This window comes from Stegodyphus dumicola, chromosome X2 (assembly GCF_044657685.1).
Source record: "Stegodyphus dumicola isolate Sdum_Otavi_A_Nest chromosome X2, ASM4465768v1".
NCBI lineage: Eukaryota > Metazoa > Arthropoda > Arachnida > Araneae > Eresidae > Stegodyphus > Stegodyphus dumicola.
The window spans coordinates 61742718-61759303 of NC_140781.1; the positions used below are offsets into that span (position 1 = coordinate 61742718).

The following is a 16586-nucleotide window of genomic DNA, read 5'->3' on the forward strand; positions in this document are numbered from 1 at the left end:
AGAGAAATATTACTTAAAGATGTGTTATATGTGCCTGAGTTGAACTGTCAATTAATATCTGTGAAGAATATTCAAAAAGCAGGTTACAGTGTAATTTTTAAGAATGATGTAGCTGTTATTGAAAAGAAGAATGAAAAATTTGAGTTTGCTAAACTCAATGAGAAAGGACAGTATGTGAGTCAATTTGAACCTGTTAAAGCTTCAACATACATTGCAAATCATAGTGCAGAATTATGGCACAGGCGCATGGGGCACTCATCTGATAAAATATTAAAAGAAATGGGTTTACCAGTATCTGAGTCACCTTCAAGCTTTTGTGAAGAGTGCATATTAGCAAAACATTCCAACACTCCTATGAACAAAGGTCCTAGAAGTAGAGAACATGTGCCAATGAGAATGGTACACACTGACATATGTGGTCCCATTGATCCACCCACTATGGAAGGTGAAAAGTATTTTGCTACAATCATAGACGATTTTTCTAGATTTACTGAAGTGCATCTCTTAAAGCACAAAAGTGACATAAATGAAGTGTTTAAATTGTTCCTAAAGCAGAATCCTGATATCTACAAAATTCGGTGTGATAATGCCTAGGAATACGTGTCTGGTGAACTAGCTCGTTATTGCAAGAAAAATGGCATTATGATAGATCCTGCTCCTCCGTATTCACCTCCTTTAAATGGTGTGGCTGAGAGAGCCAACAGATATCTTTTAGAGAAGGCCCGAGCTCTAATATGTAAAGCAAAGCTTTCTAAATCCTTCTGAGGCTATGCTGTACAGACAGCTGCATATCTCAGGAATAGAATTCCAAATCAGACTGTTGAAAATGTACCTTATAAGCTCAAATATGGGAAGCCGCCTGATTTGAATATTATTAAGGTGTTTGGATCTGATGCATACATGAGAGTTCCTGATAACTTAAGAAAGAAATTGGATCCAAAATCAAAAAAGATGATTTTTATTGGATACTCTACCATGGGTTATCGTTTACTGGACCCAGTCACAAATCATGTTGTGGTTTCTCGAAATGTATTGTTCAATGAAGAGAAAAAGAAATGTATCTCAGTTCAAGATGATTTTTCCATAGAAAGTAAAGATCCTGCTACAGATGAAGTAGTATATGATTCAAGTGATGTAGAATCCAGAAATCTTGAAGAAAGTCACGAAGAAATTACTAGGCAAAGAAGAAATATAAAATTACCTGTAAAGTTGAATGATTACTTTGTTTATGAAGCTAATGTGGTAACTCTTGATACAGTAACATATGAGGATATAACATCATTGCCAAAAGAAGAGCAAGTCCTATGGAGGAAAGCCATGGATGAGGAAATAGCTTCTCTTAATAAAAATAAAGTGTGGGAGTTAGTCAACTTGCCAAAGGATGAAAAGCCAATATCCTGTAAATGGGTGTTGCGCATCAAACGAAACAATGTTTACAAAGCTAGATTGGTTGCTCGTGGCTTTGAACAGAAGCCAGGTATTGATTACTTTGAGACCTATGCTCCTGTAATTAGTACATCATCACTTCGACTTGTGTTGGCTATCATTGTTTAAAAGAATCTTGAAATCTATGCACTAGATGTAAAGACTGCATTTCTGAATGGTGATCTCCAGGAAACAATCTACATGGAACAACCAATGGGCTACAGTGACAACAGTGGTCGTGTGTGCAAGCTTCTTAAGAGTCTTTATGGACTTGAGCAAGCACCGAGGCAGTGGTTCAAGAGATTTACTGATTTTATAATTCAGTTAAACTTCCAACAACTAAACTGTGAAGCATGTACTTTTGTGAGAAGAACTAAACAGAGTGAAATATTTATTGAGCTGTATGTGGATGACTTGCTAATTGCTGGTTCTAATGATTCAGAGGTAAGAATTGTGATTGAATTACTTAGAAATGAATTTGAGATGTCCAAGGCTGAAGTTGCAAATGAATTTCTTGGAATAAGTTTTGAATATTCACAGAACAAACTTACTTTAGGCCAAAAATCTTATGTTGAAAAATTATTAAATAGATTTAGAATGTTAGATTGTAAGCCATCTGATACTCCTCTAGTACCTAAGTCAACTTCATCAAATTTTGTGAATGGTGAAAGATTTCATGGCCCTTATCGTGAACTTGTAGGTGCTTTGCTATATCTATCTATGACAACTCGTCCTGATATTCTGTTTTCTGTGAACTGTTTGAGTCAGATACAAGAACAACCCACTAACAGTGCTTGGGCTGGTCTGAAGCAAATTCTTCGATATTTATAAGGGACATCTGAACTGAAATTATTATTTTGTAAATCTAATAGTGTTGATATTATGATAAATGCTTATGTTGATGCTGATAGGGGGTCAAATACAAATGACAGAAAATCTATTTCAGGGTACATTATTTTCTTTAATGATTGTCCTGTAACTTGGTCTGTTAAAAAGCAAACATCTATTGCTCTGTCCTCTACTGAAGCAGAAATTTTGGCTTTAGCAAAAGCTATTCAAGACCTAACTGTATTTTATAATGTATCTAAAGAAATTTTAGGAGTCGACAATATTCAATTTATGAGTTTCAGTTTATGAGGATAATCAGTCTGTAATTAAAGCAATATTAAATTAAAGTAATTGTGCTAGACTAAAACATTTGGATATTAAATTAAAGTATATTAGGGATATTGTAAAATTGTATGATATAAATCTTGTATATGTTTCTAGTGAAAATCAGTTAGCTGATTTGTTTACAAAATGCTTGCCTAAACCAAGATTATGTTATTTAAGAGATAAATGTAAAATAATATGTGATTAAGGAAGGATGTTGAGAATAATCACACGTACTCCCCGGTTTATTATTTAATGTCATGTTTTAACCGTAACTGTTTTATACTTTTGCTTAGGTTGATCTGGCAACAGTTGTAGTAGTGTTCTTATGTCATGGTGTGATATGTAGAAACGTGCTGTTCCATGTGCGTGAAATTCCATCATTTAATAAAGCCTCTACTTAATTATCATCGGCCTCTGATTCACCTTATTTTAAATCTTTACAAAATGCAAACCAATGCCCTCATTAGTTTCTGCATGCTTTATCTCCTAACAATGTACCTATGAGGGTTTACTTGACCTGGTAAAAGTTAAAGAGTCCAAAACCCCCGACAGACGTTAAGCATATTATCGCTATGTCTGAAAATAACTACAATATCTGACAAAGGCTTAAATAAGTCTCTTATTTACAAAGAACTTGGAACATAAAAGCATGTTCTGATGCTAACAAAATCAATTACAGCTCACGGTGGCGTAGTTAAACAAGCACAGTCAAATTCAAACTAAAAATGTGGACTAGTGGTCAAAGATTTTAATTTAATCTGGCTCAGTAACTCTATCATATGAGGAAATAGAAATGGGAAATTATAGTAAAGGCTGAAGTCATAAACAATTGGGTAATTTATATAACAATAACTGCACATATCTTTGAAGAATAATTTTCTTTATGTATTCAGTTTCTTTCTTCAACACGTTTCCTTTTCATTTTAGAATTTCTGGATTTAATTAAGGATTTCTGTTCTAAAAATCACTAAATGCATTTAGAATGTATAGAAAAAGGGGCTAATTTTATTTCTTTAGTAATATGAACATTCAGAAGAAATATGAAATATATATGATAAAGGCCGGTTACAGAGCTCATGTGGCAGAATTTTTAGAATTTAGTAACACATCGAATAACAAAATCTAAAAATGGCAAAACTTTTAGAATTTAGAGCAGGCACTGGAAGAATTTAGAAAGGCATTAGGCAGCAGAATTTAAGATCCACAGAGATTGCATCAAGTGGGAGAATACCTTGTGCCAGCTATGTGTATGATGCATTAAGACATATTCGATGAATTTTTGGTACTTTTCTGTTTCACCGGCGCAAATTTCGCCAAGCATATTTTATTGGCGACAACACACAGTATACACATAAAAAATTTTAACAGTTCTAAGAAATTTTTATTTTAAAGGTATGAACATTTTAATAAAATTTTGTAAAAAGACATTAATTTAAGAATTTACTATGCTTCCATGCTACAACACCCTGATTCACAGTTTCTTATCACGTGACCCCAAGTGATCTCATCTCACGAAACTACGCTACAAAAATCTAATTTTCTCAGTAATTATCTACATTAATTTAAAGTTAAACCTTAATTTGGAATAAAAGTTTAAATGCAAGAAATATTTCAATTCATATGAACAGCTTACTCCGAAATTTAATTAAAACCGCAGTGCTTTACTAGTGCTAGTGCATTCTCATTAGAATTGAAAAATTTAACCCTTGACTTTGACTTTTCTATATTTTCGCCTTCGGGTGAGCAGTGTGATTGCATCCTAATTGTAATTACCGTGAATGGCCTTAGGGTATAAAATTGAACTATCTGAGTAAAAGCTCTATGTAATTGTATACCAGTGTTGAAAGAAATAATCAATCTGATAAGAACTGGATGCGACTTGTTTTGAAAATAGGGCGTAAAAGATTACCAGCAAGGATATTTCGTTTGGTATCCATTGTACCATTTTTGGCGACTTTATCACTTGCACCGGCAAAATGGAAAAGTACCGAATTTTTTAAATTGTAAGTTTTCAATTTCTTAATAAAAAAAATCCCTTTATATAATGCCTGCCCATGTGATAAGATTAGAAGCATTTTTGATATTTTCCATGCTTGTGTCTAGTGAAAAGTAGAGAAAATAAAGATAAAATAAACATGTTAAGATTCTAGTATCAGAAGTAACACATTCAAATATTGTGTTTTCATTCTTCCAGATGTTCTCCAAAAAGTAAGAAATTCATTGCAAACTTTCTGTAAAATACATCCATTACGTGTTGATACCATGGAGACATTTTTCATTTTGTCACATATTTCTCGAATCTTCTAGAATCATGGGTCTATAAATTTTGCCTTCAAATACTTCTAAACTTTCAAGCTACAATGTCTAAAATTCAAAAAGAAAAATTATTCCTACCATTTCTGTAACAGCAAAAAGCCATAAATATTTTGGAAAAAAGGGAGGGAGAGAAAAAGTGTAAAATTAATTTTATAGCGAAAACTGATGCACATTCTGAGAATATTGAATATTCTTACATAATTACATGGGAAAAAAATCTTACTATGAAAAAATTGAAAAGAACACATTTTGAATTAATTACATAGCTAATTTTGCTTTTTCTAAGAGCTGTTTCGTTAACTGTGCTTTATAGCATTATGCCTTGTTTATTTTTCAGATTTAAAATATTGTATAATTGCCAAAATGAAACTTCATAATATGACAGCGAAAAATAAAAATGTTTTATTTTAATGTTATTTTTTAAATATAATTTCAATATATTACCATTATTTTACTGAAATTTATCAACGTTACGTTTTTAAAAAAAATTGTTGAAAAATTCTCAGATCTCGGAATTAAAAATTTTCTATAGAAGCTGATCTTAAAATCGCCAAAATGTTGAAAAGTCGCCAAATTTAGAACTGTTTAATAAAAGAATTCACATCCCTAAAAAGTGAAAAGTTGTAAGAGCTCTTTATTAGAAAAAATTACTTTCCAAATGCTTATGTTTCACTTCTTGCTTAGAAACTCGAGTATCCCATCATTTATATTAGAAATAGAAACAAATTATAACTCATGAACCCATTCCTCCAAAATGCTAATTCACACTCAAAATGGCAGTCAGAGAAACAGACAGAAATTTCAGATGATTAAAATTAAGTACCTTCTGCTGATTTTGGTCAAAATTAAGGACTTTTAAGGACCAAAAATCCATTCCAAAAAATCAAAAAACATGAATGCAGTACCTTTAGTGCGGGCAGTAATCACCACCCAAATCTATGATTTCCTGCTAATGTTTTGGAAGTTTTTCAAAGCCCAAAAACTTGGTGGCCGAGTGTCAAAAAACATTTTGGACGTCCTGTGCAAAACAGAAGATAGCACCAGCAAGATGTAGCTAAATGTGTGAAAAAAAGTCCAAAGGAGTGATGTCGAGGCTATATAGTGGTTGTCGCAAAACCATTACAGTCCATACAGAGTCTAGCTGATGAATGCAGACACATGTGGTCTTGCATTATCTTGACAGAACATCACCTTTTTGTGTCGGAATTCAGTTTGATGTTTTTCTTTGAAAGCAGCATCAATACAGAATAGCATCTCACTATACACCTTACTGTCGAGGTTTTTACCTTTTTCCAGATACTCTTTGTGGAGAATACCATGGTAATCCTACCAGATACAAAAAAATTATCCTTTTGTCAGTCAAATTGCACTTTGTGAAGCTGCTGACTGGCTCACTGCTCCTTTTCGGCCTGTGTTGTTGAAGTAAGTCCACTTTTCCTCACAAGTGATAAACTGGTCCAGAATTTTATCCTTGTGTTAATATTCAAGCAGATTAGTGCAGGGCCAAACAAGTCTATCCTTATCTGCTTGAGATGCAACTAATGGAATGGCATTAGCAAACTCTCAAGGAGTTGCATACTAATCTTCTTGCACAAGTTCTTGCAGGCGGGTCTCATCAACATCAGTAGGCCAGCTAGAGCTATCTGCATCTTGAATGTCAGAGTTCTTAATTTTGAACTTTTGGTACCAAACCTTCACAGTGTCATATGATACCCCCTTTTCGGCCTGTGTTGATGATGTAAGTCTACTTTTCATCACAAGTGATAAACCAGTCCAGAATTTTGTCTTTGATATTCGAGCAGATTAGTGCAGGGCCAAACAAGTCTATCCTTATCTGCTTGAGACAGCTCATGTGGAACCCAGTGATTGAACTTGCATGTCAAGTTTATGCGATGCATAGCACAACTAATGGAATGGCACTAAAGTCTTACTCCTTAGCGGGTTCTCGAGGAGTTGCATACTGATCTTCTTCGACAAGTTCTCTCAGGTGGGCCTTCATCAACATCAGTAGGCTGGCCAGAGCGCTCAGTTTCTTGAATGTCATAGTCTTTGTTTTCGAACTTTCGGTACCAAAACTTTGCAGTGTCATAATGATATGACATAGTACCTAAAGTTGTACACATGATTTGGTGACGTTCTGTAGCTGACGTTTTGCAACAGAACTGGAAGTAAATGATGGTTCTTATCTGGTACTGCAATAAGTCCATTTCAGACACCTTGCGCTTAATGATAAAGATATTTTTTACAAATTTCACAACACAGTATTCTAAACCAAGTCTTGTTCTTTCAAATGCCAATAGTCATTTGACAAAATATGATATATCACGGCAATGCGAACTGTTTGTACAGACGTTATTTGTGGTAGTGGGAAACTTTCATTAAGACCCAATATTTCAACACTGAATGCATCATCACTTCAAATTCTTGAGCTGCTACTCTATTTCCAATTTCTTCACTACAGCAAGCAAAAATTGCCTTAAAAAAGTGTGAACAACCTCAGTATACCCTATATAAATAGTAAATACTTCTATACTTTTTTAATTTCTTTCAACTTTTGCACCATTCTCCTCTTCCTACAGGACATATTCTTATTTGGGTACAGCCATTTTAACATAAAATTACCATTCTAAGGTTAACATAAATTTTATTTTTATATTGTATCAATAATGGTTAAAACTATAAACTCTAAAATAATTTCGATAAATGCTGACATAACTTATGAATTCACATAACACATGATAGGACATTACCTCAACTGTAGCATTATTTATTATATCTGGATTAATATATTTGTTAATTTATTATATACCTTACCCTCTATCAATCAAGGCAATATTATTACGAAGTTCTAGCTTATTTATAGGAGCACTGCAACCATGAGAAGGCTCAGCTACAACAAGGCCAACATTTTGAAGACTATCATTCTACGGATGGATAAAGAAAAAACATATACATAGGTATAACTTGTATAAATTTATTAAATCATAAATTGCATAAATCTAGTATTCATTTTACATAAGTAACATACAACTCTTACATAAGTAACTCTTACAGCAAGTTAAACAATTTGATAAAATTATTAACAAATTGATAAAATTGACTGCTGGATACAGATGCAGATAAGTCAATGAAAAAAATTAATATGTAACATTAAAATATCAAACAGATAAAAACAAAGTTCTCAATTCATCAGGAAATATAGAGTATTTTGACAAAATTTTCTGCAGACTCTCAAACTAATAAATTAAGCTATTTTACTAATCATTAGATATGATAGCAGGATAAAATAATTATCCATTCAGTCTGTGGCAACACACAAAAATTTTAATGAATGACCACAGATACTGAAACCTTTAGCATTTTTTCATAACGATCTGCTCTCACTATCCAACTAGAGTACACTCACCTGGATATAGGACACCATACAAATATACCATTTGTAAAGTCCTGGCCTTCAAATGCTTAAATTTACTGCAAAAAGCCAGATTTTAAATCAATGTTGCTTATAAAATTTATGCACCTAAGTTCTTCTATTATGGATTTCACCATTCTCCTACTACTGACGCCAACGTTATTCTTTCCGTAATTGCTGCTTTTTTTTTGTTTAGTTTCAGTAACTTGTTTTCTCTGTTTAAAATTAAATTGCACTGTACTGTAAACTTACTTTGTTTACAATACTTTTTATTCTCTTCATTCTTTTGTTTTTGCCCACCTGGACCATTTACTCAAAGAATAACGGTGATGAGAGGATCAGAATTAAAGTATTAAACAATAATTTTAAACATTATCTTAGAATCTGAACTTCAAAATGGAACAACATGGTTCAAAATGGATAACAACATGAATTGACTTTGGTTAAAATTTTAATTTAGTTTCAGAAGAGGAGGGAGAAAACAATGTTCCTCTTCCCGACTTATGTCTGTTGCTTTAGAGTAAGCAAGCATATTGAGGACATTTTTCTCTTACTGGCTTTGTTTCCATAGTAATGATTACTATGGAAGATAGCCAAGTCCTCTAATTTACTTCAAAACCCCTTCTGTGGATGATGACAACACACCTTACAATTGTAAATGAAGCAAGGGTCACAGTGACCTAGTGTGCTTATTTTAAAGCAACACTATTGCTCCATAGCTTCAGAAAAAAGGCTGTCATTTTCAGATGAAGAGGAATATGTTATATATATATATATATATATATATATATATATATATATATATAATGATGTCTTGATTTGCCAGTCATGAAATTCTGATAGTGCTATTTTTTAAAAGCTTTATAGGCAAAAAAAAGCTAATTAGGTTTCTGATATTTAAGGTGAAAATAAGTCTCAATGAAAAAAATATATGTATAGTACTAAAAGCTGACATAATGATACGTTTAAGTACTATAGTAGTCTCTAACTGCGGCCCACAGGGCATTCGCAGCTCCCAAAGCAATTATATGCAACAGAGAAACATATTTTTTTATGTATTTGTTGTAAATACGGTGACAAAAATTTGCAGATCAATAAGAATATGAAAACAATAACTAAAACAGGAAACTTTATTCATGGAACAGCTCTGAATCACTGAATGTGTTGCATGGTTTAGCAGATACCAAAAGCAAGTACAGTGAAATTATTTTGTACAGCAAGGTGAGTTATTTATGTCAAGGCGATGTAATAAAAAGTTTTTTGATTACTAAATTAAATAAAAATTTTATAACACAATAAATAAATAAAATCATTGATGAGGTATTTAATGATACGCGGATACCATATTTATCATTTTTCATTGACTTAACTGGACATTAAATACTCTCAAAAAAGAGCTTAGCTGCAAGTAAGAATAAACTTATGACTGACATGTATGCTTGTATTAAAACTTTTACAGTTAAACTTCTCCTATGAGAAATCCAGTTTAAATCAAAATATTTCATAAGAATATTCGATAAGAATTTGAGGAAAGATGTGATTTTAATAATTTGTAGCCCACATTAACATTATCTTCCTTACTATTAAAATGAAAGTAAATAAAGCACTAGAAAAACAAGAAATGAAGCTAATTAATTTACCACCGTGATGCAGATGTTACTCAAGGATTTGAAGATACAGATTTGATTGCAAGATGATTAACTTTCATTCGTACTCGACAAAAAATACATAAATTTGATCAGTTATGAATTTTGCAGTAAGAATAACATAACTGCTTGGGTCGTTTTCCTGCAGTTGAATTCTCCAAGGATACAAACTTTATCAGAATCAAAAGTGATCAAGTACCAAGCTGTATTACGAAATGAAGTTTGTTTACATACAAATATATGCAATTTTCCTACACATGTCAAAGAAAAATTTAATAAACGAAAGAAAGAGGGTTGTCTTTATTTATCCTCAATTTTTTCCTACTTTTAGTGTTTTCTCTGAAAATTTGGAAAATCTTAATAAACTATGTTCAATTAAGTAAGTTATTTAGTGGATAATTTCGTATATTAGAATAATTTAAAATAAATGTTCGTCTGAAAATTTAATACTTAACTGCCAATATGTTTTAATTTGCGAAGCATAACAAACAAAAATATCTTGCAGTTACCAACATTTTGATTTCAGATAGAAAATACCTTCTTTGCATTTTTTATTATTGTTTATTGTATTTTGATAAATATACATAAAGGATTAAGCACCTAAAGAAAATAGAAAACACAATTTAACCGAAAGAATTAATCTCTTAATTTTAGCCAGAAAGAAGGAAAAAATTATAAATTTGAGATACAAAAGGATAGAGAAACAAATTCTAGAAAATACAACTGGATAATGAAATAAAATTTCAATTAAACCATATAGGAGAAAAATTAAATTAAAAAAATATATTTTCCAAACACAGAAACTTACACATATGCACCATATGTACCATCAGTTTCTAAATGGATGGTGTGTGTATGTGTCTAAGATATAATAAAATACAATAGCTATTTTAAAAATAATTCCCGATCTCAAAATTAACGATTATAGATTTGATGCTTCCCTCCCCCTAAATTCATCTGTTCTCCCAAATTTGACATTTTTATATGTTACATATCAACCTCAAATTAAACAATCATAGCTTGTCTCTACAATTACATCAGACTTAGTATAAATACTCCTGGCACAAAAAACTATGTCATTCCTTTCTATAGCTTCCTCGCTGCAAAAACCTCTGCACTGCTTATGTTGTCCTATCCAAAATGCTTATGTCATACTTTTAAAAACCATGCATATGGAAATTATTGTGTTCTCACTTATGATTAAAAAAAAGATTGTGTCTGCAAAAGGTTGATTTTTGATATCTGCAAAAATAAAGATTGGTGACTTGTCAGAATCTAGTTTTGTCATCTTCATCTCATCTTGCCACTCTCCCATGATGACTACACATCAAAATTATTACATATATGTGTGCGTTAGAGGTATATGCGGAGTAAAGTATATATTACATACAGACTAATTTTGTTTAAAAAAAAGTTGCATCCCATCAGCTAGTGTCAGATCATGTATTCAGCCCGCCAGCAATTTGAGACCACTGAAGTACTGCATGTTTTTAATGGCAATACAGTCAAAAGTCGTTAATTCGGAGACCCATAATCCGGACCTCAAAGCTAAAATCTTTCTGCGCATGCACATAGGCATTTTACTCGTGCGCCCAAGACATTTACGACTGCGCATATGCGTCTTCGCAAGTGCAGAATATGTTTTCGCGTGCGCGTTTAATGTATAACGGACGGTATAAGCTAAAATTATCTAATTATCTATTTCAGTTAATGTTGATGATTGCGTTGTTCCTTAATTTTCGAATTGGATCCGGCTTATTATTTTTTGCAGACTGTAAGAGCAATTTTCTAAAAGTAAGCTTGAACTTTTGATTATGTCAAATAGAATTTCCGATGCTGGAGCTCCCAAAGGATCTAGAAAACGAAAGTATGTTTCGATGTCCATCAAACAAAAAACGAATTGCTACAAAAAATGGATAAAGGCATATTCTTTGTTTATCTAACCGTTCCGAAATCTGTTTATCAATTTCAGGCTGCTCTGCGTGGTGGGGGGGGGAAGACGTCGCGGCGCGCAATGAACTGGAAGTTGATTTGTCAACACTATCGTTATCTTCAGAGCAGATGTTTTTATTTTATTCGGCTTATAATTCCTTACTAAATGTAGTATTTAATTTCGATGTACTCCATCTTTGATATGATTTAAATCAAATTCCTCGTCATTATAAATACCACAAATACAAATCAAATAGTTTTCTGGTTGCAATTTTCTAATTTCGGCTATGCGTAAGGTATGCTTTACGCATCCGCGCGTTGAAAGAAATGTTTAATAAAGTAAACAAATAAATATTAGGCTTCTTTTTTGGTAAATTTTGATACCCTTTAGATCATAATTGCTCATTATTTTATAAATTACGGTTTCATATTTTTAATTTTATAATTTCTGCATGCCATCTTACCAGATTTAAACTGATGATCTATAATCCGGAAAAATCGATAATCTGGAATCGCCGAAGTCCCGACGAGTCCGGATTAAAGACTTTTGACTGTATTTGATGCTAGTGAAGAACATTTCTAACTTTTTTATGAGACACAGCTATTAAGCCTTATATATTGAAAAAAGAAATCAAGTATCATTTATTTCTTTCAATAGGTTTTGATATAATTCAGGTTTCTCTGTATATTTATGACATATAAAACGATATAATTTTTAAACAGAATGTTGTTAGGTATTTAACGCCACTACTTCTACTAAGTTATATGTTGAATATTTAAAAATGTCAATATTTATTTTAAAATACTTATTTTTCTCTGTGTTATGCAAATTTAATAATTACACTGTTCAAAAGCCTACCTACATATTAAATCACGCAGCTTATATGGTTGTTTTTGCCAAAGTTCTTATGGATAATTTTATAATGAAGTTTGACTTTATACATTATTGAGATACTGTACTTGATGCACTCACTATTACGAACCACAAATAATAAAAAGGCTGAAGGAACCATATGTGGCTTAAATTAAAATAGAACAAATTTTAAAGTTTTGTTAGCCAATGTAGTTCCCAGTTTAAAACTTTTTTTTTCTTCCTAAATGTAAATGTAAGAAAATTCCCAAACTTTCTTTTTCATGCCAAATTCATCAACATGATTTTATAAACACAGTTCATGCTATAATTTTACACTATTAAACACTACAATACTTCTACTACCGCAATTTCGGGTAGATAAGCCGTGGCTCATATGTGTTTAAAAGCTGAAAATTTAGGTCTGTGGCATATCTGAGGGAATTTTATTTTCCCTCTGTCCTTAAAACTTTGCTAGCTCAGATCGTAAGTTATGCACAAGCGGAATGGTAAGAATTCGCTGCAATATTCTAATCTCAGATTGCGCTAAGGCAGTGCAATAAGTTCAAACTCGTCTAACTAAGGCAGATGGCACTCTCTGTAAAGACATCATAATGCATGTACTTTCTGTTAAACTCCATGGTTTTGCCCACACTTTCATATGACTTCTTGTTTTAATGGAGAGAGCTATGTTTACTTGCCAAATCATCTGTGCTTTAAAAATATTACTATGGCTCCCACTCAAAGAAAAAGTTATACAGCTGCTTTTGAGCTTTCAGCAGTCAAGAAATTGAGCTGAGTCTAAAGAATTTCAAACTGATGAGCAATGCATTCGGAAGTGGAAGTCCAAACAAGAAGAATTAGAGAAAATGCCTAAGAATAAAAGATCTTGTCGAACTGCTGCTATAGCCTTGCCTGTTTTGGAAGACAATTTAGAGGAATGAACAACAGAGAAGAAAGAAAGTGGATTATCAGTATCAACAGTTAGAATTTGCCTTCAAGCAAAGGTAATTCCTCGATAAATGGGGATTAAAAATTTTGTTGGAGGACCTAATTGGTGTTTCAGGTTTATGAAGCAAAAGTAATTATCTGTAAGGACCAAAACAACAGCTGGAGAAAAACTTTTTGTGGACTGGCCTGGAGAAAAGATAGCTTTTTTTGGAGAACACATCTAAGAAAATTAAAGAAAATTAAAACTTCTTTTATTGTTGTATTTTGGGTTCTGTCACCGAAGAAGAGAAATTAACCTCTTTGGTAACTTTCAAAAGGAAACTTCCCTAAAGGAATTATCATTTGTGCCAACGAAAAAGGATGGATGTGCGAAGAAGCGATGTTATTTTGACCGAAAGAAATTTATCAAAAAAGGAAAGGTGCTTTTTTCCAACCCCAAAGACTCATTATTCTGAATTCAATGAGATCCCATTTACCAGATACAGTAAGATCTGAAGCAAAAAAACTTAGCAGCGATGTCTCAGTGATACCAGGTGAGCTTACAAAATTTTACAACCGCTGGATCTAACTAACAATAAAATTTTCAAGCATGAACTACAAAAGCAGCGGGAGGAATGTCTGCAAAGCAGACTCCATTCCTTCACAAATTCCAGACGAATGAGAACTGCTTTGTATGAGGAAACTGTCTTATGGGTCGATAAAGCATGGCAATCAGTCTGAGCTGATACGATGATATCAGCTTTCATTAAATCGGAAATCATCAGAAAAGAAAATAAAAGATAAGAAATGAAACATTAATGAAAGATTTGTTGGAACAACAAATAGTTTAAAATCCTCAAACAGATGGAGGCACCAGTCAATAACATTTTATTCTCTAAATTAGGCTTGACAATAACACATGCTAAGTTTAAAAATAAGATGTAAATAATGTATAAAAAAGGTTTGGGAGTAAAATTAACATTTAAATAATAGTATATAATTTTAAGATTTAATTCATAATTTTTACAATTTTAAATACATTTTATATTTAATTATATGTATTCAGTATAAACTTATTTTGTGAGCAAGCTGTGTGAAGTAATTCTGTTTGCTCTTGTTGTTGAGTGAGTAGCACGTGGAACTTGAGAATTAATGCTGGTGTGTTTTTACCTTATCATGTATTTGCCAAATTAAGATGAACCTGGAATAAAATAATTAAAACCTGGATTAATTGAGTGCTGACTTGACAGTGAGAAAAATATACGCAACCTATGAATGTAACATACTAATAGATTCCTTGAAAGAAGTGATTTAGAACAGAATGATGAAATTGACCTTGATGATCATTTGTTAAATTTATTTAATTCTGAAATTAACGAGTCAGATTTTGAAGGTTTTGTATAAATAAATGTAGTTTAATTAAAAAATTCTGTTTATCTAATGTAAGCATTCTTTTTCATAATATGGTAATTTATGGTGATAACCAAGGTTTACCTAACCCGTAAAAATAATATCTATTAGAAATCATCAAATGAAGTCTTATTTATTTATATATTACTGATTATATTTATGTTATAAATGTTATAAAATATTATCGATGATGATTACATCAATATGGCAGGGAATAAATGAATATTAAGTGCCATGTTTTGGAATACTTTGCTGGGGCGGTGTAGCTTTCTGATAAACTTAAATTTTTTTCAGTCAATTATCATATGTGCGGCATATACGCCAGGGTGGCTTATATACCCGAAATTACGGTACTTGCTTTGTATACATTTTATTATGTTATTCAGCAGCTCTATATTAGATCTAATCTGCATAAGAACTGTTTACAAAAGAAATTTCAGATAAATATTTATACAGTACAAAGTCCACGACCCGGAATCATGGGAACTTTGAGGATTCTGGCACTTTTAAGATTTTAGATCCTCAGTTTTACCTTCTAGGATCAGCTTGAAATATTCTTATTTGAGACTTCATTCGGGCAAAATCGCAAAGATGTCTCCCCCTTTTCCACTATTTTCCAGTGAAAAGTAATTTTTGAACGATCGTTGTCGCCCACCACAAGTGCAGCAAGATTTGCATACATATCAGATGCTGCTCAGTGCTCTTGATTATGTTGTTATAATTATGTTTGTTTTGTTGTTTATTTTCTTGGCCTAAAACCCTCATTTACATAATTTCACTGTTATCAACTGATTATTATAATACTTTTTTTAACTAACATAAATGTTAGGAAATAACCTAATGTTCTCATTTTCCCCTACCTATAAACTGCATTTCAGAATATGTAAATATTATTTACACTGTTAATGGCAAGTTGAGACATTCTAGAAAAAAAGGAATTTCAGTTACGATGTTTTTTCCTTGGATGGGATGCTAAGACCGCGACTGTTGTGAAAGGATGTCTTCTTTCTTGAAAGAAATGCTAAGATCTACATTGTTCCATAATTTTGCACAAATGTGAAGCTATTTTTAAAGGCAATTATTTTAACACACGAAACTAATTTTATTATTAACCCCCTTGCGACACCATGTTGCTAAATTGAAAATCCTCTGCAGATGGGTGCGTCATATATGCATCAGTCCCAAACGTCACTAGCAACCAGGTGATGCACTGGTGCATCACTGCTTGCATTGATTTTCCAGACATGCGTCATATATGCACTTTCAAATATGCACGTTCTTTCAGAAATTTTTTAAATCACTAGATGGCAATCAGAATCCATTACAGTTAGCTTATTTGAACATATACATTGCTGACCTTGTGCCCATGAAGTACTTTCTGATTCTGGTGATTTGTTTAAATGTACAACCAGATGGTATAAAGTAAACAAAACCCAACTGACACACGGTTGAGGCTTCACGTGATGATATAAGCATTGAACAGTTTCAAATGCTTTAATTTTGTTTTTTT

At 32.3% G+C, this 16586-nt stretch overlaps 1 protein-coding gene across 2 annotated transcripts in view; it reads right to left on the reverse strand.

The window, feature by feature from the left end:
- Window positions 1-16586, reverse strand: part of LOC118205710 (protease-associated domain-containing protein 1) — a 45998-nt gene that overhangs the window by 16920 nt on the left and 12492 nt on the right. For both annotated transcript variants that reach the window (XM_085810081.1, XM_035378003.2), the window contains exon 3: window positions 7711-7820. In XM_085810081.1, the coding sequence (XP_085666207.1) occupies window positions 7711-7820 (110 nt within the window). The remainder of the gene's footprint in view (window positions 1-7710; window positions 7821-16586) is intronic.